The sequence below is a fragment of the Falco punctatus genome (assembly GCF_963210335.1).
Source record: "Falco punctatus genome assembly, chromosome: 2".
In the NCBI taxonomy this organism is placed as follows: Eukaryota; Metazoa; Chordata; class Aves; order Falconiformes; family Falconidae; genus Falco; species Falco punctatus.
Window position 1 is genome coordinate 89,978,841 of NC_137581.1, and position 26,613 is coordinate 90,005,453.

A 26,613-nucleotide genomic window follows, 5' to 3' on the forward strand; every position below is an offset into this window, starting at 1 on the left:
GTCTAAGTAATCTAAATGTATTACTTACAGAAGGATGGGGTTTATATATATATATCTAGACACAAACACTTTAAAAATGCCTATTCTTTTTTTGACTGTGAAAAGAAACTGGGGTGACAAGCTTAGATGAACACACCTATGCTCAGGATATGTGTTGCTCATTTCTACCATCTTTTATAGTTACTTTTTGTAATTACTTTTAAAAGGGCTGTTTGGGCTTTTTGGATAGCAAGAGCTGTCAATGTTGAAACTAGCTGTACTGCTGTTATAATGGTCTTGGGACATAAATGAAGCAAAGCTGGGGGAAATAGATAATATAATTTGTTAGCCCAGTCAATAGGATTTGCAGGAAAAGATAAGCACCACAGTTTCTCTTCAGATCTGAAACAGAAGCGTGTTTTGGGTATCTCACATAAAAACTATGAAAAAGTGTTGTCTGTATTTTTCAGGCCCCAAATTCATCTCATCTTCTCTGGAATTTTCTTTCTTAGCCCTATTCCTTCATGACTTATCCTCTATCCCCAGGCTTTCCTGTATATTTTGCGATTTGCATCACCTCATGGGAATGTAGCTACGTAATGATTCTGAATATATAAATATACATATAGGTAAATAAATCTGAAGACTTTAAAAGACAAGAGATGGTTATTTTACCAAAATCTTAACAAGGTTAAGGAATTATAAAAGAATATCACACTGCAGGGCGAAGATCAGTCTGATACTCCTGTCCTCATTGTCATGATCTATTTTCAATGGTTAAAAGGCATGCAGACTTGCATACTGCACTACTTTTACCATGGCTAGCTGGCGTAACAGGTATTGCAAAGGTATGGGAGTACAGGTTTCAATGCAGAGTACAGAGGTCTACCAAGACCAAGCATACACACCTGCAATGCTAGCTTATACTAAATTTATGTCATCCCATTTCCAGTTCCATTATTTCTTAACCTATTCTGGTTATAAGTAGGCAGGGTGTGCTACGCATGCCGTGTTTGTATCTTCAGCTTTGGCATGGCTGAATATGTCAGAGTACCTGGAAGCAACCTCAGAGATCCCCTGTGAAGACAGTGTTGCTATTTTTACTTTACCAAGAGACAAGTGAGGCAAAGTGGGCTCATATCACCTAAACTTAGCCGCGGATAAGATGGGATCCCAGCTCCCTCTTTAGTCAACAGAAAGTGGTAGGAATCTCCAGAAGGCAACTAATCCAGTGAATCACCTTGTGGAGTCAACATCCTTCCCCAAATACTGAGGTAATGTAGCACTTGACTGAGGACAAACACAATTCTTAACATGAATCTCAACAGAAACAACCACTCTTGGTCACAAAACCTCTGTGGAGAAGCAGAGAAAAAATCTCTGGCTTCCTTGTTCAAATGTAGTCCTTAAACCTTCCCCCTCTTCCAGCCTCTCCTTCTTGGGGCTCATGGGTGCCTGTGGACAGGGGAGCCTGGGGGAGGCCTTTTGAGCAAAGACACAGACACCCTGTTATGGCTGGACTCCCCCAGCTGCTTCAAGCAAAGTGTCTCTTGAAGTTCAGCTGAAGAGTTTAATCTTGAACTGAACTTACAGGGCATGTTTTGCTTTGCATTATCAATATAATTCAAGATATTCACGTTAAAGATTTTAATGAACTCAGGCAAATTAAATCAAGGACTCTCCTAATATTCACTGTTTTCTAAACTAGAATTGCATAGGGGGGAAAAAAAAAAGTGATAGATGAGACATTTTAGATACCCAGGCCATGATTACAGGACATCACAGGTATCAGAATGTGTTCTGGGTCAACTGCTTTTGGAGATAAATGCAAGCCTTTCATTTTTACAGAAGAGTATTTGTAATAGCAAAAGATCAGCTGAAAAAAAAACCCACCACATTTCAATTTCAGTCTAAAGCAAGAGCATAGTCCAAATTTGTGTTCACTCTTAAACGCCTCTTAACATGCTAAATTTCTGCACTTGTATGCTGCAGTGATTGATTCCATATGTGTGCTGAGTAAATACACTATTTGCACTACCTGAATTGAGGAGGGCTGTGAGCTCCAACATATATTTGTTCTCTCGCAGATTCTGGTCTAAAGGAGTTGCATCTTACCTGATAAAAGACAAAAAGCAGAAACAGGCATGTTATCTGGGATCTCTTTGTAAGTAAAGCAGAATGTAATGTCACTGTTAAGATGCCTGTTACTTACTATATGCACAAAATGGCAAGACACAAACTCCTGTTCTGTTTCACCTTTGCTAACTTGCAGTTTTCTGTTGGTATATTCCCTTGGTTTTCAAATCCCTTTTTGAAAAGGTATATTCCCTTGGTATATTCCCTTGGTTTTCAAATTAGTGGATACAGCCTCCACCCATCGTTACTCTCCACCCACTCATTCCCATCATCTAATCATAACCACTTTACTAGTTCTTTTTTTTGAAGTTGTCTATAATGTTAACTTGCTTTTCAGCTTGTGCTGCAGCACCTCATGCCTTAATAGTTACCAAGCATATTTCTTGGTCTCAAAGCTATGTAATGTGTGTAAAAAGTACCCGTAATGATGCTTATTATCTCTAGAATTGCAGCTGTATTACCTGATGTATTTGTTCCATGATGGAATGTCAGTTTATTTTAAAATTATACATTTTTCAAGTTCCATCAGTGGTCCCCAATTCATTATTCCTGATATGATAACCTGACCCAATTGTAACTGACCACAAAACAGGGTAGAGAGAATATTTGCATAGCTAAATAGTCCCTCTTTTGTTGTACTCATTGCATGAAAAATCCCCTTTAAGCAGCCCCTACCTTACTTACACAGCCCTGTGCTGAATGTTTCCTATCAACAAAATCCTTTAAGTCAGACTGCCTATAGGATATGTGGACTTTGGTGCAATTTTGTCTGGCTGAAGACAGCCCCGGCAGTTTGGATGGGTCTGTTGAGTGTCTTGAGCTCTGTGAAAGCAGGCTGAGCTCAAGGTACCTGGGATACACTGCTCTCACTGTGAATGTGCCTCCCCTCAGAGGAGGAGACACTGGACATAAGATTTCTGCAGTGGTCCTGTAAGATCCTCAGATATTCCCTATGGCTTCAAAGTTTTCTTGGAGAAAAACTGACACAGTGTGAAACTCAACTCAGCATAAACAACCAAAGCTGAGTCTTGTCATTGGTCAATATTGTCAAACTGAAATGGTCACAGGCCCGTATACTGCTACACTGACTCTCAGCAGAGAAATTATTTTCAGCCAGTGTTGGTTGCATTGATTGCACTGGATATGCTGTTTCTTCAGTTTTAGATGATTCATTCCTTCAACTGCTGGGCGAACTTTTATAGCCCAGTTTTTATCTTTCATATACAGTGACTTTGTCCCAACTCTCTTAACCAAATAATTTCTGATTCTCTCCCTTATTCTGCATGTTTTTCTAAAAAACTCACATCCCCTATCAAAGTTTTGCTACAGCATATTTAGTGTACAGCAAAGAAAGATGGCAAAAAATAAACTAAGTTTTTCTTCACTGCTGCTTAGTTTCCTCGAACAACATGCTCAGTAATGAATGCTGGTACATTTGCAATAGGAGTCTGTGGTGGAAACAGTCAGAAATTGCTGTGTATTGCAAGCGCCAGAAATCTGGGAAGCTAAAATGGAAGAGGCTAAGGAGTCATTATGTGCAAGAAGACTCCTGTAGTGGAGGGAAGCAGGAAGAGGGAAGAAAGCTGCTGACAACACTGTGCAAAACCAGGAATAACTTCAGCAGTTCTGGCACCATGAATAGATGAGGACAAAGAGAAAAAGAGAAAAGAAATAATGGTCCTGGGAGAAGTCTGCTTATACCCTGAAAAGTCTGGGTTTGGCTGGTGTGGACTGTTGAAACAAAGCAGTCTCAACTCTGCACTGTACGTTGTACTGGTTAATAGATGGGGACTTGAAACACATTTGTACTACTCACATGGGCATAACTCAGAAAGAAAAGCTGGTTGTGTGTGAACTTGAGCCCTGGCAGTAAAGGCTCCTCTTCTCCTCCCCTCTTTTCTGTAATCCATCTCCTGTATGCCTGATAAGAAAGAGATACAAAGTGCCTTGCAGCAACATGAAGCCTAACCACAGCCTTTTCTTTTTTCTTTTTTTTTTTTTTTTTAAATAATACTATGTTTCAGATATTTTTCATTTACTTACCCTGAAAGCCTCTCGCAAACCTCCATTATCTGCAATGTTTTCTGCCAAAGTCCGCTTGCCTTTCACCTGGCAGAATGAAAGAACATCAGTCATTTGACCTGTTCCTGAACTGCCTTCTTGAACAACTTCAAGAAACAGGGGAAAAAATAAAACAACATGAGAACAACCTCAGCCAATTTCAACCATCATACCTCTGGTTAAGAAAACTGGGTTTCAATGTGAAAACTGTCAGTAAACAATTTTCCATGATGAGTTATCCTGGTTCTGGTCCTAGATCTCTGTAGCACAAAATGTAGTAGATAAAATGCACCCAAGAATCCAGTCCCTGATGTTTGATCTCAGCATCAATAATTTTCCCCTGAAGAGTTTTTTATCTGGTTACATGTGAGATCCAGTAGCACCTTCTTAGACTTTTATCTAAAAGGTTATATTTGTTTCTCTGCTTAATATACTACTGGGATGCTGCAATAACCTTTAAGTCATAATATAAACCAGTGCAATTAAAAATAACTGTCAGAGACAGAATTGAAATTGATAGCATATTCAGTGCTCTAAAAATATCTGCAAAGGAGATTCACACTGCTTTTCCCCGGTATTGATTACAAGAGCAAGAGCAACGAGAATATATTGTGAGAAGCAGCGCTATCTAAACTTTGCAAAAAAGCCAGTCTCCTGGTATTACCAAGTGCAGTATCATTGTGAAGAAATCCTCATTTCTGCAAGGGGAGCATTATCTCTGATCACTCAGCCTACTAAGGTCTTAGTGTTACCAAACTGTATTTGTATTAAGCAGTTTTACTCTCTACTATGCCTCGAATAAGCAAGGTAATGGAGCACAGTTTTGATCAGAGCTCTGAAGGTCAATGTTGGCCTGCAGATCTTCTGACAATGGGCTCTCCCATGCCACAGGGATGAGTGCAGGGGCGCTGGTGTCAGGACTCACCTTAGTTTCAGGATGGTAAAAGAAGGCAAAATGGGGGAAAAGAGGTAAAAGGACCTAGGGGATACTCAGGTATGTGTGCACAGCCCCACCACTCAGTGCAGATGAGTACCCAGACTGGACTCCAGGCATCTTCCTTGATGCCTGGAGTCCAATGTTACACTCAAGGGTGTAATAAAGGGGAAATAGGAGCAGCAGAGGAAAGAGCATCCCTTTCCTCAGAGGGCTGGAGAGGGAGATGGGAGACAGGCTTTTAGCAGAAAAGGTGCTGGGACACCAGGGAACATGCATACAAACCAGCTGCCTTTTTTCTGGCCTGCCTACTCATACATTTTACTTGCAGTGGGCTTGTGAAGAGGTCTGATTTAGAGCATAAATGAGAGTAACCTAGCAGTGGCACTTGGATCATAGGTCATTTTAATAAGTGGCAGAAGTCTTTCCGCTGATCTTGGGCAGCTCTGGGTCAGGTAGCTGAGACTACTCTACGCAGACAGTTTGTGACAGGGCTCAGGGGACTGTGATAAGCCAGTTATTTGATCAGATGACTTATGTGATTGCTGCACTCTGAAGCCATTTCTATATCCACTTTTTCTTTCATTACACTTCTTTTCTGGAGACATTTTTATTGTAAACTGGATGAGAAAGAAGAAGAGCAAATAGGTTTCTCGATCCATGAAAAATATTCATACAGACATAAAAAATCTGCAGAATATTGATGTAAATGACAGGCAAAAAAAAAAAAAAAAGGTCTTTGCATGCATAGCTCTTCATACATAAGCTATAAAATATGGCAGAAAATGCGAATATTCTCCTTCTATCATCTAAAAAGTGCTTTAGGCTATCCCGCAGAAATAGGAGGGAAAAGCCATGTGGATAAGGCTGTGGGTAACAGGATCTGTCTAGTAAATCCATTCACGGACTTCAAAGGCAGTAGCTACACTGGAGGGGAAATTCAGATCTACCCATGTCAAGAGACACTGCAGAAGGTAAAGCAGGTGGCCAAGCCAATGGCAGGAGCATGGGAAGGGCTCAGTCACATCCTTGGGGAAGGTTTTAATGACCTTCTTTATGTGGCATTTTTGTATTGACATTTTATGTCCTAGAGATATTCAGGAATGAGCCTGAGAATTTTTATTTGTAAATTACCTTACATGAAGTACTTCATGAGTTGTTGGACTTCAGACTGGACTACAATATGGCTTTGTTATCTCTGAGACTAACACAAACAGCCTGGGGAAAGTGTTAAAATTATCCCTAAGCATTCAGTGTGACCTCTTTATTCTTAAAAAGCAAGAATATAATTGTATTTTTTATTCTAAAATTTAAGTAGAGGTGGTAGAATTGAGTAGGAGGTAAGGTATGTGTTTTATCCTGAAAATTAAGATTAAATTCACGTCCCAGCCAGCATTACTGGAATTTTAGCTACTGATTTCTGAAGATACGGTATTTGCCCTATATTTCCTTCATTTTGGACACTTACATAATGTGCACATTTTCAGGGAAGCCCATAACTAATAGACAATGAAAAAGAAATCACTCACTTGCACTTTTTTCTCAATCCTTTTCTATGAGCTACTGCTATCATACTCCCTTCATTTGAGATAAAATTGGGTCTGCGTGCACACATGGAAGAAATAGCAAGAGTTGAAACTGAAATGAAGTAGGGTTTATGCATCCATTTTATAGTTGTAATAAATGGCAGGCGGAATTGCTAAAGGAATCTATAAAACATGCTATTATAGTCTTCTTTTTAAAACGAGTGACTGCTCAGTTTTCATTACAGACCTCATCTTCAGAAGACATTTAACACGCTGCTCGCAGTAATTAGACCAGCCCTGCTGAGTGGCTTCATCCTCTTCCTCTGATTCCAAAACAATGTGATGGGGAGAAGCGGTTTAACCCTGTCACCAGGGTGTGGGTAGTGGCATTTGACTGGACTGATCAAACCTGACAGACAATTTTAATCACAATTATTCACTTCAGAAAATGTTTTGGTTTTTTTTTTGTAAGAAATGAAGCTGGTAGCCTAATATCCCATCATGATGGGATTTATGAAAAGAAAACTTAAAAAAAACCCCTGGAACTCCTAATGCACCACTGTTTTCAGTCACTGGTGTTTCACATACATGTAAGCCAGCTCTTTTCCAGTAGTAATTGCTGTATTGATTAATCATGCATTTTGTTTTCTCTTTAAATTTTTCTTCAGAGTCAGTAGTCCACCAAGGGTCTAAATTTCCATTTTTGTCATATTTCCGACCTTAAAAAAGAAAGAAAACAAACATTTTTTTAGGAGAAACCCCCATATTTTCCCAGTTTTGTTATCACCTGCACGGAAATGAGAAGTGAATGTACTCATGCAAATGTTGTACAAAATGGATAAGATCAGTGAGCAAAATCTTGACCCCATTCATGTCAGTGGTGAAAAGCTGGCATTCTGTTTATTGTCATAATTTCCATTTTCAGAAAAAAATAGTCATGTCTTATGAGTTCTAAAATACATTTTACTATTCCATAGTGTAAGAGACATATGTGCTTTCTTCTAAGTACAATTGCAAGTATTTTTCATCCTCAGAACATATGTCTTTGATTCTGCAAATCTGATGGTAACTAATTTATTATTAATTAATTATACACTTGACCAGGAAAAAAATCCATTTCCTGGAAACTTCTGAAGTTTCCATTTTTTACTTTGGAGTAAAACCAGAACATTGAATGTTATTCATGGAAACAAGGAGAATACATACATCCCATACCTCAAGCTGACAGCGACAGCAATGGCTCATAGAAGATTCTGCCTCAGGTCCCTGCTCCATCTCATTTGTAGGAGAGTACCTAATCTCCATCATGCCTCCAGCCAGTCAGACACAAGACATGTTAGGACACTTTTTGGGAGCAGGTTTATCTGCCTATGTGGATGCAGCCTTGCTCTGTGATTTGATTCTTCATTATGACTGCAGGAAAGACAAGTAAGAAGCAACCAGGGGACATGATAGCAAGTACCAAAAATGTTTTCTTTCATCTTTTTATTTCTTTATTTTTTTCTTGTGTGTCATCCTCTTCAAGATGAAAAATTACCTAGAGACTTATTTATTTCTATATTTGGAAGGTAAGATCCTGGGCAAGAGGTAGTGGTCTCCCAAGGGAATCAAATCTTATGTTCCTGTCTGACTGGCTGGAGACATGATAGAGATAAGACAGTCTCCTACAAATGAGTTGGGAGATAGTGAAGAACCATTCCATTCTGGAGTGTTTGCTGACACAAAATGTTGCAGAGCACTGCCAACAGGATACAAGATTTTCCTTTATTTTTTAAAAGATACTCAAAGTAATGCAACATTAAGCAACCTAACTTTTGTTAGGCAGTGAGCTAGAAGCTTGCTTTTCCTTAAACTCCCTGTATTTTCAGTGGAAAGAGGTTTCTCTAGACAGTGAGTCAGAGCAGGATGTCAGTCAGACACTCAGAATTGCTCCCTGGAGAAGGAGGTTTGTGTTTCTCTCTCTCTTCACCCCCCTCCCTCTCTTAGAAGCCCAATTTTAAAAAACATTTTACTGAGATACTGAAGTTAGATGGTGGTAATGCTCCACTCCACCCAGTTTTTCAGGACAGTTGGTTTGACATTTCCACACCATTTCTTCTGTTTTTCGCTCTCTCTCTTTCTTTTTTAAATATTTTGCAATACATTTTCTGTTCCACTTTTGTTCCAGTGCTGTGTTTTAACATCTAGAAGTAATTGTCTTTTGAAAAAAGTCAAAACCGAAATGAAAAGTTTTCTTGGAAATCATTTTTATCAATGAGAACTTATCCCTCTGCCCTTCTCACTCCCCCAGCCAGGGCTTTCTGAAGCTGTTGCTGATTTAGTTTCCATTCAAAATAAACAGAAAATGTCAAACTTGCGGCATTCCTTACCAAAGAAACTCTTGTTCAGACAAGCAACATTATATGTAGATAAATTCATAAAAACAAATGTATAATTTTTCCACACAATTCTGCATTGCTAAACCCCCCCAAATTAAAAAATGCTACAGCATATACAAGTCAGCTTTCTAATCTGTCTGCTCTGTAAAAAAAGCCCTCACCTTCTCAACATACAGACACTCACCATTGCTATCAAATCCATGAGTAAACTCGTGACCAACAATTACCCCTATGGCACCATAGCTTAATGACCTGTAACACAACAAAGCAGTTTCCTCAGAAAGTGTCCACAGGCATGAATGTGAAAGAACAGAAGACTTCAGGAAAGATCATTATTTACTTAAGCTGGGGGAGAATGGATGTAAAAATCATACCTGCACAATTTTGACTTAAAGTTTTTGAAAGCCTGAATGTTCACCTCTTACCTGTTTAAAAGCAACCTTTCATAAAAAAACTTTAAAAAGCATTGTGATGATTCACTCTTCTAACCAAATCCCTTACTAGCATCATATGAGGTCCAAACATCTCCTTCAGCTGCCTGCACTGTGTATAGTCTAACTGAGAATGAGACAAAGTTATAGGTAAAATGATTCTCTTAGCATCGTCATGAAAAAAGGATAGATGAAAGGCTGCAATGGGCTTCTGTAATGCCATCTCCAGTCATTCTTTGCTGGCATGCAAGAAACAGACTTGCAAATGACTGACTTGCATTAAAGAGATTTCCCTTCAGTTTTAAAAAGAGAGGTTATACAATTTCCATGCACCTGCCCAGGAACAGGACACGATCTACAGTCAGATCTAATGCACTGGAGAAACAGAATAGAAAGAAATATTTTGTATTCCTACTGACAATTATGTTTTCCTGGTTCTATCCAAATAAACATGCATCTGGGAGAAATAGGGATGAAAGAAGGAAAGGTTCAGGGCTTTTTTATATCAAATGCAGTGGATATTGCAGGGGAAGTGATCTACTGAATGCATCTTTCATTTGTTAAGTTGTACTTTGGGATTTTAATTATTTCAGTTATTGAGATGCTATACTTCAAAGTGGCTTATATTATTTCTAACACATTCTATTGATACAGGAGAAAGGCAGAGAGTTTTGCAGTTAACATGTTATTACTGGACATAATGATCCATAGCACACTAATTGCTCATCTCAGTCATGCCCAAAAAGTATTTATATCGTTTAATTCCCCCTGCTCCCATGACAATTCTTCACTTTGTTTTTTTTCTTTCCTGAAAGGTAATTTGCATGTGATAAAATCTTCCCTACTGTTTTTTTTCCCACAAGTACTATTACAAACCTTCACTAAAAATGCTAGTTAAAATTATACATTTCAGAAATGGAAATATCACCCTTTTGTGTGACAAATTTGTAATCTTGTGTAGCACACTGATAATTACCCATACTAAATGTACTATATTAGACTTGTTTTCCATATCTGAAGTAAAGAAGTTATACAGGATTTTTTTTTGCAGCTGGAGAAGTATAAAAATAATGACACAAAACATGTAAGGAGGTCAAGAAGAACCAATAAGCCCTATTACTAAATACATCTTTTTTTTCCTCTAAGCTTCTCGGTTACCACAAGTGGCAGGGACAAAGAACAGGCTGGTGCCTGGGCACTCCTAGGGCATTTCCCAGCTCCAAAAGATGGGATGAAGTTTGGCATGAATGTTGGCCTTTGTTTCTGTGAACCCCCTTAAGCATTTTGCCCAGCTCAACAACATTTTTGCCAGAAATGCTCCCAGATCTGTTCATGCTCTTCACTTCTGGGGCACAGCTGGACAGAGATGCAGGGGATTAGATACAGCCCAAGAGGTACTAACTATATTAAAGGGGAACTCAAAGCACTGTAGGGAAGCTACCAACTCAAGAAGTTTGAAGTCTCCATTTCAATATATCTGGCAACTGAAGACTCATAACTATGAATAATGGCATTTGAATGGTATTTTATTTCATGTACTGAGATGTAATGTGGTAACTTAGCTTCCCTTTATGCAAATACATGCAACTGTTTTATAGTGGTTACGCTGGAACTGGACACTAAAATGCCTCTAAATGTTAAAAATTTGCTAAATCGGTTTTCTAGCAAATGCTGATGACTTTTTGATGATTTTCCTGTTCAGCTGCCATGTACTGCTTCTTTTAAGCAGACAGAAAACAGATCCAGAATATTTCAAGGACAAAAGCAATCTATTGTCTGACATAAACCAGCTACATTTGTTTACTAAATTTCATTTTGATATGTACTGAAGCAAAACCAATTTAAGCTAAGGTAACCTTTAAAGAAGAGAAACGAGCAAAGTATAATTCTTTGAAAGAACCACAATTCTATTGCTACGGCAGAAGGTCAGGGTACAAAGAAATCTCTTCAGAAAGGAAAGCTGGAAGCAGGTCTGCAATAACCACAGCAGAAAGTTCCTTCACCTTAACAAGAAAGGACTTTCTTCTATCTCCAATTACCACTTAGAAAGTCACCTGGCTCATAAGAATTCTCTCTGAATGCAGATTCATTTGTTCCTAAATTGAATGTGTCTCTCTACATATATTGCCAAATTTTCTGTTTACAAGGACATGTCTAGATTGGAAGATGGCAAACCTAAAATGTTTGAAAACTTTGCTTCTTTTTAATAAAGATTTATTACAGATATGTTTCACCAGTAACTAGATTTACATAACTACAAAAGAACTTTCAGAAACTTCCATCAGAAACTTTTCACGATCTTATCCTGCCCTAAAATAGAAAGTTATTGAACTGCACAAAAGCAGCGATTTTTCAAAATTAAATATATGTGACCTATAATTACTCTTCCCCAACTACAGAAGCACATAGGCCTGCTCAGGCAATCACTTACGCACATGGAGATATTCTCACGCACCTCAACAGGCACAGATGAAGGCCCACTGTTAATCTTAAATATTAGCAGAGAGTGAACAATAAACTGATAATAAATGGCTTCTCAGGGTATTCACTTCTGTTCAGGAAGTGTTAGCTACCTGATTTACAATTCCTTTTAATACCTGCCATGTGCACACTGCTGCATCTGCATGCTGTAGCATTGAAACACTTCCACTCAGGTGCACTTAATTAGCAAATCCTGTGAGAAATCAGTCACCAGTTTAAGACAACCGCAACACATACAGCTCCCAAGGGTAAGAAAAGTAGTTGCACAAAGCAGCAGTTTTCAAAGTGTTTTTTTCAGCAGTGAAAGCAGGACACAGTGGGGAAGAACATACAACCCAAGAGACAAGCTTTCCCTACAGAAGGACAACACAGTATTCCTGTGCACTACCTGTTGGTCATCTTCAGCAGTGTAGCCGCCTTCTCCATGTCCTATTCTTCATTTATATGTATTTCCAGTACCTTTCCCTGCTATTCCTCATTTCCAGGTGTATGAGATTCTGTACTGCAGTACTTACCTAGGATACTCCGTTCCCCAAAAGAAAGGCTTCTGCAGTTCTCCTGCTGGGAATCCTGCAACAGCAAAACCAGTAATAGTGAGGTCCCTAGTTCACTACAGCTGAATAACAGTCACAAGGCCCAAGGTTTTGGATTTTATGACCTTTTTTGTTTTGTTACGGAAGGTTTTGCTAGAGGAGCTTTCCCTCAGATGGCAGTTTCAGAATGCAGTAGAGAGGATCTTTGAAAGAGGCAGAGATCCTCCCTCCTTCAGGACCACAATGGCAACAAGATGCTGCACTGCAAGAACTTTATTTTCTTCCATGGCTACGCACATGTCTGTGTGTGTAAGTGCACACGTTCCTGTGAAAAAAACACCTAGTGTTTCCTGTGAAGAAAACTATTGGATTGCCCTCAGATGTGTTGGCAGACCAACAGACAATATATATAGGTAAAATGAAACAAGAATTCAGAAAGTGTTAGCTTCATGATGCTTCAGTGCAGCAAGAGACATATGAAAGTGATAAAATGTAAACCTAATTCTATATAGTCTATGAAAATCAAAGGCAAATGAACATACTTAGGCACTTTGGTAATGGAGAGCTATAGACCATTAAGGGTGTAGAGTCAGTCGCTACAGGAATTACCTGGCTGCTTCTGGTAGTTGCCAAAAACCTGTCCATGGAGACACTCTAAGTGAGTGATGATCTACTGACGTTGCATACAGGAATCAAAATTGTTGCATAAACTGAATGTCACAGGTCTGTTTCTAATGCCTGGGAGACATTTCAGTGCCACCATTCTGAAGACAGTGTAGCTGAACATGGTAGCAGTTTAACAGCCAAAAAAACTGCTAAACAAAACAGACATCTGCAGTCAACGTTTTTGTATTCTGGTGAAAAGTGTCATCCTTACAGACCCAAATGTGGAATTTGCAGTCTTGTGTCAGGAACTCCCATCCATAAAGCATAGGCATACACCCACTTCGAAGGTCACCCCACATGGACATCACCTTGTCAAAGAAGAACCAGTTTCCTCAGGTGATTCGCTTGCTTTCCCAGGAACCTCTGCTTCAGCTTATGGGTCTCTTTTCAAGAAATCACCTGGCCACTCAGGTCAAAACTAAAATCACATTTGCTTGATTCGAACACTATTCAGTTTTTGTTGATAAACAGGACATGGATTTCTTCCTATCTGAGGTAAACTGTCAGACAAGATTTTTGTCCTTTCCTTACAAAGTATATAAAGACAGTATGCTGTGTGTCATTCATGTCAAATGATGTGACAAGTGGCATGCCTTCCTGGCCTACCCATCTGTTTTTTTTCTTCTGCTCCTCCCTGGCCGCCTGGAATACCTATTTGCAATTACCTTACAAAAAATGTGGTTTTCAAATTTATTTTCCAAGTGTTTTTTTTCTTACTCCTCCAGATGCTGTTTTGTTTCGAGCATATTATCATTTGCTTTTCCAATGCTACAAAACACAATTGTAGCAATGTCAAGGACAAAGTCTTCCTGATCTAACTCTCTTTGCCTCCCAGCCCACACAGAAGAGAATTTACCATGTATGCTTTTAAACATCTCACAGCAATGGTACACTCACACAACCTGACGAAAATTGCTTGTTAGTACACTAAGTTAAGAGCTGGTGTTAAGAGCTGGAAATCTAATCTGAACTACATAGCCTGGTTCCTTCCAAATACTGAACCTCAGTAAAGATCTTTGGACATGCCAAAGAAACCATTTATTGAAGGAATCATTAGGGTCTGCTAACCCCAAATGATCCTCTCCCTCCAACAGCAGATGAGTGGAACTATGGCCAAAATGAATAAATGAGCCCAAACTGAAGATGGTATGGACAAGGTAGCACAGTCATCCCAAAAATCATGTTTAGGGTCACACAATCCTGTGTGCCTTTCACCTGTCACTGCTATCAAGCTGCAATTATTTTGTCCAGTGTAGACTTGTGTAGTGAATTTGCACTTGTCTGTGTGCCAGGTGGAGGTAATATACATTATTTACAGTAAACTAGGTGCAAAACTTTACTCAGGCTCATCCATCTAAAGATGTCTTCATAGGACATTGCTGAAACACAGACAGTTGTGAGTTAAGCCACGAGATAAAGTTTTCACATAACAAGTCAAGTGAATGAACAGAGAGAAGGCCCAATCCTGAGTCCATACAACAGGTTAATAATCACTTTACTCCAAGTCAGGATCCATTTTAGGTAAGACATGCCTAAGCATAGAGCTTGTTTGTAGGAGTTGTTTCTGCTTCTGGGCAGCTGTGTGAAAAATCTTTGTAGTCTGATTGCACTAAAGGAAGCTTAAGAAGCATTTTCAGGCCAAAGCAGAGTCAGAAGCCACTAGAGTGTAGTACACATTTAAGAAAAACTCAGGGTACTTTGGGTAATGTATTACCCCAAATAGGATTTTTTTTTCTTTTTTTAAGAAAAAAGTTATATAGTTTTGAAAGTGGTTCTTGGGCAGCTAGTAAAGCAAAGGTGTTCTGTTCTCCAGAGACTGGTAGCACTAAATGAGGGAGGGTGCTTGTTCACTATTGCAGTGCTACAAGGAACAGATTCAGAGTTGGCAACACAGGGCATCCTCTCCCGTATGCAATGTCTCCCTCAGGCAAGCATCAACCAGATCATTCTTGGAGGGAACAAGGATAAGAGTGTCCTAGACCTAGAATCTCCTTGGAGTTATAACAGAAGATAGAAACCTGACAGTTTCTTATTTTGTGCTGTTTTGAATCCCTCAATTTAGGCAAATCCCTTGTGAAGTCTGTTTCTTTCTTGCTTGGCATATTGCACCTAGAAGAATTAATGACAAAACTCAGAGAGCTTATAGGCTGTAGAAGCAATAAATACTAATGGGATTATTTATATGCCACTGGAGTTCAAGCAAGCAAAGGACTGATCTAGAGAAGTAAGTCAGCCAGACTTCAGAGAATTTCACATCTTAAGGAATGGATACAGGCACTGGGAAGGTACTTTAAGCTAACACCTCACCATAAATTTAGGCTTTAGCGCATCTTTTCATGCTTTCTCCCTCTACACAGACCCAGAAGAGGGATACAGGCTGAAAGCCTCTCTTCATACACTTCGTTGCTAGTGCAGGCTTGGAGCCTACACTCAAGGCCATTACAAACAGCACACAGAAAGAAAACCGTGTTGTCTTATTACAGACCCCACACAAACCTATCAGCCAATATGTAGGACCTGGACTTTCAGACTCTTCCTGGACTACCTTCTCACAACCTACGTACTTTTGCAGCAGTGTCATAGGACTGAAGCATTATTCTGGGATAGGCACTGGTGTCACATGCCACAAGAGCACTGGAGGTCTGTAGACAGCTGAGTTCAAGTTGTCTCATAACAGCACTGATACTCTACAACCATGCATTTTACAGGTGGCAAGGTGGGACAGCCAGACTAGATCATCCTCCAGATGGACTTTGTACCACTGATTACAGCACTTTAAAGCCCAGAATTTCTCATCACAGCCCTTTAAGCCCAGTAGTTCAATCAGTTTTCAGTCCACCCAACCATCCACTTGCCTAGCCCATTCTTCAGCAGTTTGCATTTAAGAATGTTAGGGGAGAAAGTGCTGAAAGTCTTACTAAGTCAAGATGAATTGCATTCATGGCTCTCCCCTCATCTACCAAGTTAGTCATCTCATCCTAGAAGGCTGGTCAAGGAAACTGTTTGCAGGACCTACTCCATCATGTACACACAGACTGACTTGAGGCTGGCCAGTTTGTAGTTCCCTGGATCTTCTTGAAGACAGGAGTGACATTTGCTTTCTTCCAGTTCTCAGGAACCTCCAACGATCACCACAACCTTTTAAAGATAATCAAGAGTGGCCTCACAAGGACATCAATCAGCTCCTTCAGCACTTGTAGGTGCACCCTGTCAGAGTCTGTCTGTTTAAATATTCCTTAAATTTCTCCTCCACTGAGGGTAAGTCTCCTTGCTTCAGACTTCCCCTCTGGTCTCAAGGGTCTGCAATTCCTGAAAGCCAGTCTTACCATTAAAGACTACGGCAATGGAGGCATTGAGTACGGCCTTTTCCATGTCATTTGTCACCAGGTCCCCTTCCCCCATTCAGCAGTTAGACTGTAATTTTCCTAGACTTTCTGCTGCTGCTGCTACACTTGCAGAAATGTTTCTTGTTGCCCTCCACATCCCTCACCAGATTCACCTCCAGGTAGGCTGGTGTTCCTAAGTCCTGTGTCTGGACCCTTGGGCAGTGACTGCTGAACTTTCCTCTTACTTCACCTTACTGCTCTGGAATGCAGGGGAATTGCAAGCAGTGGAGTACATCTGTCTTACTTCAAATATTTCACTCTGAATTTATGTGGATCTTGAAGATCTCACAGTACTTTACCTGCACATGAGTACTTTTTTTGCTTAATTGAAGGTTTCTAGCTTTATTTTATCCATTATATCATTTTATCTATTATATCATTTTCAGCCTCTCTCTGCAGCAAGGTGCTCTAAAGCTTGTTAGAATGTATTTCAAATTTGAAACTTTTTTTTCTAATTTTACAGGAGCTTTACTGCCATTAATGAATCCATTTACCAGCTAATACCTTAATGGTATTATTAATATACATTTTGCAGATGAACGCCCTGAGACTCAGTGTGATATTGTCACTTGACTGAGGAGACACAAGCAACCACATTTCACCTGATAGTTCACTGAAACGATGCAGACTAATAATGGATGAAGTAAACTAAAAACACATGAGATGGCTCACCAGATCATGAGGAAATTTGGAGTTCAAACCTAAATATGAATTCAAATTCTATAGTTCAATTAGATTAATCAGTCATATTACATGGCATTTTTAACTGAGTAGACAAGATCTTCCAAAGCCTTATTTCAAGTTAGTGCATTTACAGTTTCACATAATTAGTTGGTTTCTTTAAAGCAACTTCTGACAGGCTAGTGAATCCAGTATGTAAATAATAGGTATTGGAGACAGCTGTGTTAAATTGTTTGGTATACAGGGTACTCTGCTGACTGTTGTACTGGCAATTCTCAGATGTGTTTAAAAGCTGTATCTTGTTTTTAAGTGTCATTACTTGAATTCAGATAGAGGGTTCTAAAGGGATAGGATACAAGCAGAAGACTAACTGCTGGTCAGTAAACAAAGGATATTGAATTCACATAAGGCATTAAACATGAAGATGACTAGGGTGTTGGTTAATTATCTAAAACCAGCATGAAGCGCAGGATGCATTTGTTTAGAATGGTTCCACAGACTTCTGTTTAGACAACTGAATCTCTTCCCAGTAACTTTTAAGATGACTTTGTATGTCTTGCTTGAGCTCTAGCTGCCAGTCTTGATGGGCAAGGGTCTCCTGCAAGTTCTCTCTCAGATATGCCATATATGAGGAAATATATCAGATGCTGCAGAGCATCCCAGACAGATTTCAGCACCTATATGTGAGTGATCAAGATCAAAATCTCTGTCATAACATGGACCTGAATCCTACACTTAATTTCAGGTTTTATCCTGTGGAAAGGATAGAAAACATAAATTCTGTAAGGATAGAAAATATAAATTCTCTAAAGCACAGTGACTGTTCCACACCATGCATGAATACAAACCTTAACTTTCCGAGTACTAGTGAATAAATTCATTAACAGATAAAGATAAGTGATATTCTTAAAGCAGAGGACTCCACAGCTTCTGGTTTAATTCTTAGCTCAGTTTTTGCTTCACCTCACAAAAGGATTTTTGCTGCTCGTGAAAAAGAGAGAACCCAGCATTTCCCAACCTCAGCCAGGCAATGTGAGAAGAAACATGAGATGGTTTGTGAAGGGCCAAGGAATACTGTGTACTAAGGGACTAGAAAACCTGTGAAAATGTTTTTACAAGAAATTTTAATCTTTATTTTCTAAAGGAAAAAGATCACTAGATTACCCACAAAAAAAGGAAAAAAGAAGGAAAAAAAATAAAGAGAAGAACAAAGAAAAAGCTCTCCTATTTTATACATTTATAGATAAGAATTGTAGGAAGAAATAAAAAAATTATGTAAGGATCATGCATGATCTCACCTGTGACCATAATTAAATAAAAGAGAATACTGGTCATTAGTAAATAGGGAGAACTGAAAATGAAGGCTCACTTAAGAACGCTTCAAGCTCACTTAAGAACACTTCAAGCTCACTTAATAACAGGACTCAGAAAGTGTTCAGTCCAAATCTGTTACCTTCATTAACCTCCTGGAAACTAATGGTGCATTTGAAACTACTTCATCAATAACTTCCCAATTAGTCAAGTTCTTAAGGTAAGAGAAAGTGCCCCTGTGCACAGTCCCCTTGTCCTTCCCCTGGCCACAACACTGTGTGCTGTTTGCCAGCACTTCCCTGCCTCCAAGCAAGATAAGACTTCTTCCTTGCAACTCACAACATTAGCAAGCTTCCAGCATCAATATCTGCATGCCACTTTCTATGAAGATGGCACTTATTGGCTAATACGAGCTCTCATCTGTGGGGTTCTCTATGGATGCTAATTCAAACATAATTTTGAAATTCTGTTTTAGATTATATCTTCTTCCTGTAACATGTAATGAAGCTGCTCTCTAAAGAGGCCTCTTGACTTTCACTAGAGAACTGCAGCACAAGCACAAATGACTTAGAAGCAGCATGGGTATAAACTTACAGAGATAGTAACAGTAGTTAATTATCCAATACATCTATTCAAGCTTACACCTCATGAGTGTGTTGCTTATATTTGCCTCAGTTCACTGTAAATCTCCCTTTCATTACTTTTCATAACCCATAAATGTTACTTTTTTTTATGTATTCTAGAGGCATACATATTTACACTGGAAAGAAAATTAAATACACCAAATGTCTAATGAGAAGTTCCCTTCTATCTTTAACATATTCAAGGACCAATATTTTAGTGCTGTAATGAAATAAAACCTTTTCTGTGACAGAAGTATGCTAGCACACTTTGATCATCACTTGTATCTACTTTCAGCACATATTTACTGAATGCTCTAGAGCTTATTGAAATAAACAGTGCGTTTTGGAAAGTGTTTTCGTGTTCCAATTATGATAATTAAAAAAATAGTATTCATGCTGCTTAGATTATATGAAGTGCACTTAGATACCTTTTTGGAATCTAAAGGCAATGCCATGTACCTGTTGTCCTTGTTAAGTACCTATAATTGAGGGGAAATTGATGAGGAAAAGCAAAGAAAATTGAAAAATGATCCAAACTAGGATTGAAAAATTAACAAACATTATAAACATGTGTGGTTGTTAATGTAAGACACTCTGAATTATGCAAGAAGCAGAAATAAATAAATGGGACTCGTGTAAAAAGAACAACAGGAGTAAACATGTTTAATAATAAGATCAATTATATGTACCACATTTTTTAACTCTGCTTTTTGCAGCGCATCTTACCTTGATATATCTACTTATTTCTCCTTTGAAGACATCAACAGAATTGTTGGCCATTCAAGTTCTCAATAGTTTAGTAATGAAAATGAAATGAAGCAATAGCAAACAGAAGGTTGTTTGCACTAAAGTGCAGCAAAATTTGTTACAATCTACTGTATATGCAAGTTTTGCTGTATTCCCCCAAATCTATTAATTTTCTAAATATTCTAGTTTCTGCTCTCTATTAATTTTCACTTTCAGTGAAGAAAGACCTTTTCTTTCAAGTAGCTGAGCAGTCAAGTAGTCAAGTTAAAAACACTTGACAGCTTGCCTGTGTATGAAGATCGCATGGATTTGTATGGAGATGGAAGTGATTTCTTGTTTAATGCTTATGTCAGGGATACAGACTACAGAGAGAGAAGAATTTGTAATCCTTCCATCAGGAATGTGTCAAAAACCACTCTGTGATCTGAGTGCAGAAAGCAAAAATACCTTACTGAAGTTCACAAGTGATCAGGACCTCCATGTTCTCCTCCATTTCTGCAGGTAACTTATGATAGCTCCTGTCCAGAATCCATGGTTCAAGGCACTGATGTTGCTTTTTCTCCAAACTCTCTCAAGAAGACTTCAGTGACTAATCAAGTCTGGAGTTGCTGTGGTTATGCTGATAGCATCACCCCATACATTTCCATTTCCAAACTGAATGGTCTTAATTTTTAGAATCAACTTTGGAACCAAGTATTTTCCAGTTAATGTAGAAGCTGCTTTCCAGAAACAATTTCTGTAATGCATTTAAAATTCTCATTTCTCAAATTCTCCTTCTTAGTAAACTCATTTACCAGGAGCAGAAAAACATGGGCCTTGAACACACTAAAAAGCAGTTTGCTCACTGAAGAGCAGGCGCACTTAAGCAGATAAAGACCCTAGCTGGTTCATTCTTTTATTTTTAGCAGTGACCAGTAATAGATGTGTAGGCAAAGAGCATCAGGCACCTATCTGTGAGGTAATCTTCTACTAGTATATCTTTCTATCTTCCAGCAATCAGCAGCAGAGGGACCTGTCCTCCTGGACTGAGCTTATGTGTCTGTCCTTTTGTTCAGAACAGAATGCCCCCTTTTCCAGATCATCTGCTAACACAGATCCTCATAACATGCCCCTCCAATTATTTTGAAAACAAGTAATTTGTTCCTGTCTCCTTTTCTTATCTCTAATCAGTCATTACTTTTTGAAAGGACTTTCTTTCTTTTTCCATGACAATTTCCAGTTAATAGCATTGGAAAAGAACCTCATTAAAAGTGTTCTATGGTAATAAACACAGTATATCAAGCATATTTACTGGCTTTCTGAATTTCAAAAAGCACTAATAGACTAAAAAAGCATGATTTATTTTCTAAAAGAAAAAGCAAAAACCAAGTCACATTGACTCTACCCCATTACAGTTATCATATGCTTATTCATTCTCTCTTATTCATTGTATTGTGGTCACAACGAGTTTCCTTCACATAGGGGCCAGAATGGCTTTTAATGTGGATCTCTGGATTCTCTTTTGAAAAAAAAGATTTAACACATGCCACACCTATTCTTCCTGTGCTAAGGCCAATACAAGTGATAAGCACTAAATCAAAGCTGGTGGTTCTTTGGCAATTTTTTGTCTAAGTTCCTTTGAAATAACTGAGATAATATTATCTGGTCCTTATATTTGCACAGTTCACTTTATGAATTTCTTCTAAAGTACCTTCCATTGACATTAAACTTGAAATACTTTCGGGGGCTTACCTCTCACAAGAAAAAGTTCCAGGATAAGAACTTCCTAAATTCTTTCAACGCAAAAAATTATCTTATTTTTATATCTTAGAGAGTCTCCTCTTTCAGTGTATTTGAAAAAAGGTTTTATTAGTAGTACTTCTGCTCTTAAAAATTGGTACTCAAAATCCTTGTGATCTTGCACTATCACAACTTTACATTTAAGTTGTTAGAGTTCATTCTTAATTCTTATTCTCAAATGACTCTCATTTGTAGAATTTTTTTTCTGTTGTTTAACTAGGTCTTTAAAAAGGCCACAGTTTTTGTAGCATATCACCAGTCTCTGCAGAACTTTGGGTTGGTTACTACTGAAAATATAGCTGCAAAGCAGTAAGGTAATAACCACTTGGGTGCAAGATTTGCCCAGTGGATTCTTCACACAATATGAGTATGCATAGGCTCACAAACTTCAGTCTCCTGCAGTGCAGTTCTTTCTTAGTAGCATTAATGGGAACTCAGTAGTGATGTGTCAAATATTTATCAGCATCTTCAGATCTCAGCATGTTCCTCCTACATCTCATAGGGCCTCTTCCCCTGCAAAAGGCACCAGCCAGCAGTGGAAGACGGTTTGCGTTGTGCCCTTCTTTGAGTATTCCCTTGTATTGCACATCATTTTTAGGGTATGATTACATTCGTACTTCTCTCTCAGGCAGAAGAGGGTTTTGTTCAGAAAGAGCCACCTAAATCCTTCTCCTCTTAAGAACAGTCATAAAAGGACAGTGAGCAGCACTATCAAAACTTCAAGGTCAGATGCCAGCAGTATAAGAAGGTCAGCAGTTATGATATAAAACACAATTGCCTCTACACCCATGACTGATTGGTTACGTTTGACAGCTCTCTGCTTTGTGACACCATTAGATACAGCAAGTGTGAAATTTAGCTTCAGCGACTCCAGCCTCTCATTAAAGCTTTCTCTAATGTGCCATGGCAGAGAGGCTGAGAGAGCTGAACACTGTTGAAACTAAAAGGACCCGATATTAAAGAAGACATAACAGCAATGGTTCTCACTGGGCACTGACCAGGCTTCCTCTCCATTCACACAATACGTTTGAAGCAGCAGTGGTGGCCGGTGCTCAGTTCATCAGGATCAGCTCAGGGAAGTCTGCCTCTAGTGCTCCCTCAGACCATCAACATAAATGGGCTACTTAATGACGGCAGCCCTCTAATTAAGGTAGAGCAGTCTAGGTCTAGAACTAATTTTAATCAAAAGAACGGCCTAATTATCACACACACTTTACAAATGAGCTCACTTAAACACCAAAGAATTTGAGTGGTTTGAAGGGAAAAATTGTTTACAGAAATTGGTAGGAGCAGATGCCAGAAGACTCGGATTGCCAGCCCTCTGCTACAACCTCTTCAGTGTGATACATTAATTTTGTACCTTTCAAAAACTACTTTCTGTGACCAAACAAGATGCAGGAGAAAAAGGAGTCACTCAACGATTTTTGACATGCCTGTCCTTGGGGACTGAGACCACAGAAGTTATGGCAGCTGCCTTCCAGACCCTGACAGCACATAACAAGAAGGCTGACTTAACTTCCAAAGCTAATAGGAGCAAAGAGGCATCAGGGTAAAGATAACAGAGCTTTATACAAAAACAGTGGTATAGATTTTTAAAGCCAGTAAGATTTTCTACACATTAAAATAAATGGGAATGAATATCCAAATCCATACACATCTTTGAAAAACTCTGTTCTTGTACCTCATATGCTTCCAAATCAGGACTTACGCACTCTAAAAACCACCAAGAACTAGAATTTGCATCAGACAGTTTGTACTGTACATACAAGATATCATCAAACCATACAGGTAAGAATTTTAAATTAACTATAGATACCATTCCTTGTCCTTGAAGGTATTGAACAAATCCACTGGACACCACTTCTTAGGTTTTCTGGTCTATATCACAGTCTCCTCTAGTCACAATTATTGCTACATATTTGTTAACAGTAGGGGACTGAGTTGCTATCACTGTATATGGAGGCATGTGTACACATGTTTTTGCTACAGAAAACAGAAGACAGAAACATCAAGCTTCAATAAAAGTGATTTAAGCTAACACTTGCAATGGACAGCATACACACACAAGCAGTCACTGCAATTCAGCTGACACAGGGTAACTCATTAAGGAACGGTAATTCAAATTTGTGGGCTCCCTGGTTTTCCAGAACTATCCTTTCACTTAAGATGTCTCTCAGCTGAATTACCAGGTTTGAGCTTTTGATTTTCACTCACAAACACAGAAACTGTACAGATATTATCTGAAGCTTGATACATAAATTTCCCAAACAGACACTTTATAAGGAGGCTCAGAAGTCAGATACTCACTGATCTGGTTGGTAGATGCACTATAAAAAGCATTTACAGTAGTTGGGCTTGTAAACCACCTGCAGTAAGAGCAAAAGAAATTGGCTGTCAGTACACTTACACATCTTTTTGAATAGAATGAGCAAAGATAAAAAGTGAACTCAGTGGAAGGAAGCAAAAATGTCTAAGACCTAGGATACGTTAAAGTTTTTCTCCATTTCAACACACACTACCTACACTTTATTGAACACTGAAATCTATTGTTTAATGACTTCATTTGAAGTGCATACAGTCAATGAATGTTCGAAAGGAGCGATTGTTAAGCTTCCTATTACCTAATCTGTTTTATTTCTAAGTGACCGTTGTGCTTGGGAGGTCTGCCATGCTATGAACTGAAGTTCACCCAACTTCACAGCTGCAACACTGACAGCAGCTGTGAAAACTCTCTTAGGTGTCTTTCAACCATGTATGGAGAAACTCCCTCTTGAATTTAGAGGAGAGCATTTTGAAATGAGTGAAGTGGCTTCAGGCGCTTTGCTGAACAGCTACTTGAACAATTAGGATGATACCAGCAACATGCACAGGTGCTTTCCAGGAACCTAAATTCAAAACAGCTTCACATTCTGTACCCTACACAATGAACATGTCCATCAGTGTGCTTATAAAAAAATGTAGGCAAAAAAAATTTGAAAAGGAATATTAGCATTTCTTCTCATAGTTAAATTTCTCATACATACTGGAGGGAAACCTAGATTTGAATAGCAAATAGGATTTACAAATCTGCTTAGCCTAAGCTCAACTATATTGACAGTGGTTTCACCCATATGAGTGAAAAATCTCAACTGGCTTCAGCAAGATGCAAATCCTCTCAGATGGAACTCTGAGTTCAATGAGTCCAAGATTTCACTTTATGATTTTATAAGGAAGAACTGAGATATAAGAAAAGTAATAAAGATTATGAGAATTAGTGGTTAATTCACAATAAATTAGAAGCAACTCCAGCAAATGTCCAAGCAGGAACATCCTGACATCTTTAGCAATGCATGGTTTGGAAGTTTTGTAAAGCCAAATGAATGCAATGCAATTGCTTTGGAATATTTTTTTTTTCAAAGAGAAGAGATGGGAGCTGCAAAACAGAGTAAGACAAAGGAAGATCTTCCAGAACATGGAAAATGTGCAATGTCAGTGACATTCACATACACAATCTGTGCTTTAAAAAGCACCACCAGATGAATCAGTTATCCTGACTGTTTTTCTGGCAACTGATGTCCTCACATAAACCATATAACAAAGGGGAGAGCTTTAGAGTGGCAGCATTTTGTCTATTATCAATAAATTCATCTGCTTCTCTCATCTTCGAAGTTGAGCAGCTTATATTACAATGCAGCAACTAGAGAAACTAACCAATGAAAGCAAAGGGTGATAACATGTAAATGTCTTAACCATATAGGCTCCAACTGCCACAGATAACTCTCCTTGTTTTGTTTACTAGGAGATTCTGAAGGGGAGGAGCAGGAGGAGGTTGTTTTCCAGCGTGTTTTCCATTTCCTCTATAATAAAGAGATTAAATGTTAGAGGTAATGTAGTGAGATAATGGAAAACTGAAGAAAGAATGCTTATGGTGGGCGTATAAAGAAAAATTAAGGGGGTTAATTAATAACATTACAACTTCATGTTTGTTCACAGCACCAATCAGCTGAAATGTTTTGAAGGACGAAAGCCAGTCACTTGTGCCATGGGACCTGCTCTCCAGGCTTAGAAGTAGCGCTGGAGGACTCTGTCCCTTTTTTGACACAGAGAGAATCTATCTGAAAGGGACCATCTGAAACACTCAGTACTTTAATTTAGATTTTACTGTAAGTTTGAGCAAAGACACAAAGCATTGTGGCTTCTACCTCACCCTATTGACTTGTTCTACTTACAGTGGCCTTTCTGTTCTCCCAAACAGCAACTTTTAAGCATGAAAAAGGCTTCTGGAACAACAAACCCACCCTTTCTGCAAATCTTAGAGCAAGTGTCTTACAGGGCCTCTCATTTCCAGTCACAGGATCAAGGGCCCGAGACAGATAACAGGTACTTGAACACAGACTAATGTGCTTTGCTCTTCTCCCCATCCTCTTTGCTGCTTCAGCCCCAGGGGCTCACTGCCAGCTAGTTCAAGATAGGAACCACCACAAGCAGTGGCTAAAGAGCTCTTCACTGACGAGAGACATCTGTCTAACAGCATAAGATTACACCTGGTTTTATCGGGTGAGGAGCTAACCAGCGATGCATGTACTTGTCACCACAGGAGCACCTCACTCTGCTGGAGAGCAACTGCAAGCGCTGTTGCCATTTTGCCCACAGCTACCAAGTACCAAGGGACAGCTTGCTTTCATGCCTATGAACTCATAGACTCTCAGCTTGTAGACTAGCTGCTAAGGCTCATCACAACATCTCCATCCTGAGACCACTTCTTTCTTCATGATCTACCACTGCAACAACAGAGCCCATCCTGTTTCCTGAACTTAGTAGGAGCCCAAGAAGGACAGCAGCCTTGATTTTCTCACTGTAAAATTGAATTAAGTTCTTTCCAAGTCACTCTTTCATAAAAAGGTCTCAAGAATGACCCTATATGAAGTTTTTTGTGTTTTTAAACAGCTAGGAAGAGGAGACTTAGCAGCTGTACCGAGGAA

General features: G+C 38.9%; 1 protein-coding gene across 2 annotated transcripts in view; it reads right to left on the reverse strand.

Moving 5' to 3' along the window:
- Window positions 1-26,613, reverse strand: part of PHEX (phosphate regulating endopeptidase X-linked) — a 134,623-nt gene that overhangs the window by 20,198 nt on the left and 87,812 nt on the right. For both annotated transcript variants that reach the window (XM_080377574.1, XM_080377573.1), the window contains exons 15-21: window positions 23,960-24,018; window positions 12,442-12,496; window positions 9,199-9,266; window positions 7,225-7,355; window positions 4,159-4,224; window positions 3,932-4,036; window positions 2,018-2,094 (exon numbers count right to left, since the gene is read on the reverse strand). In XM_080377574.1, the coding sequence (XP_080233700.1) occupies window positions 2,018-2,094; window positions 3,932-4,036; window positions 4,159-4,224; window positions 7,225-7,355; window positions 9,199-9,266; window positions 12,442-12,496; window positions 23,960-24,018 (561 nt within the window). The remainder of the gene's footprint in view (window positions 1-2,017; window positions 2,095-3,931; window positions 4,037-4,158; window positions 4,225-7,224; window positions 7,356-9,198; window positions 9,267-12,441; window positions 12,497-23,959; window positions 24,019-26,613) is intronic.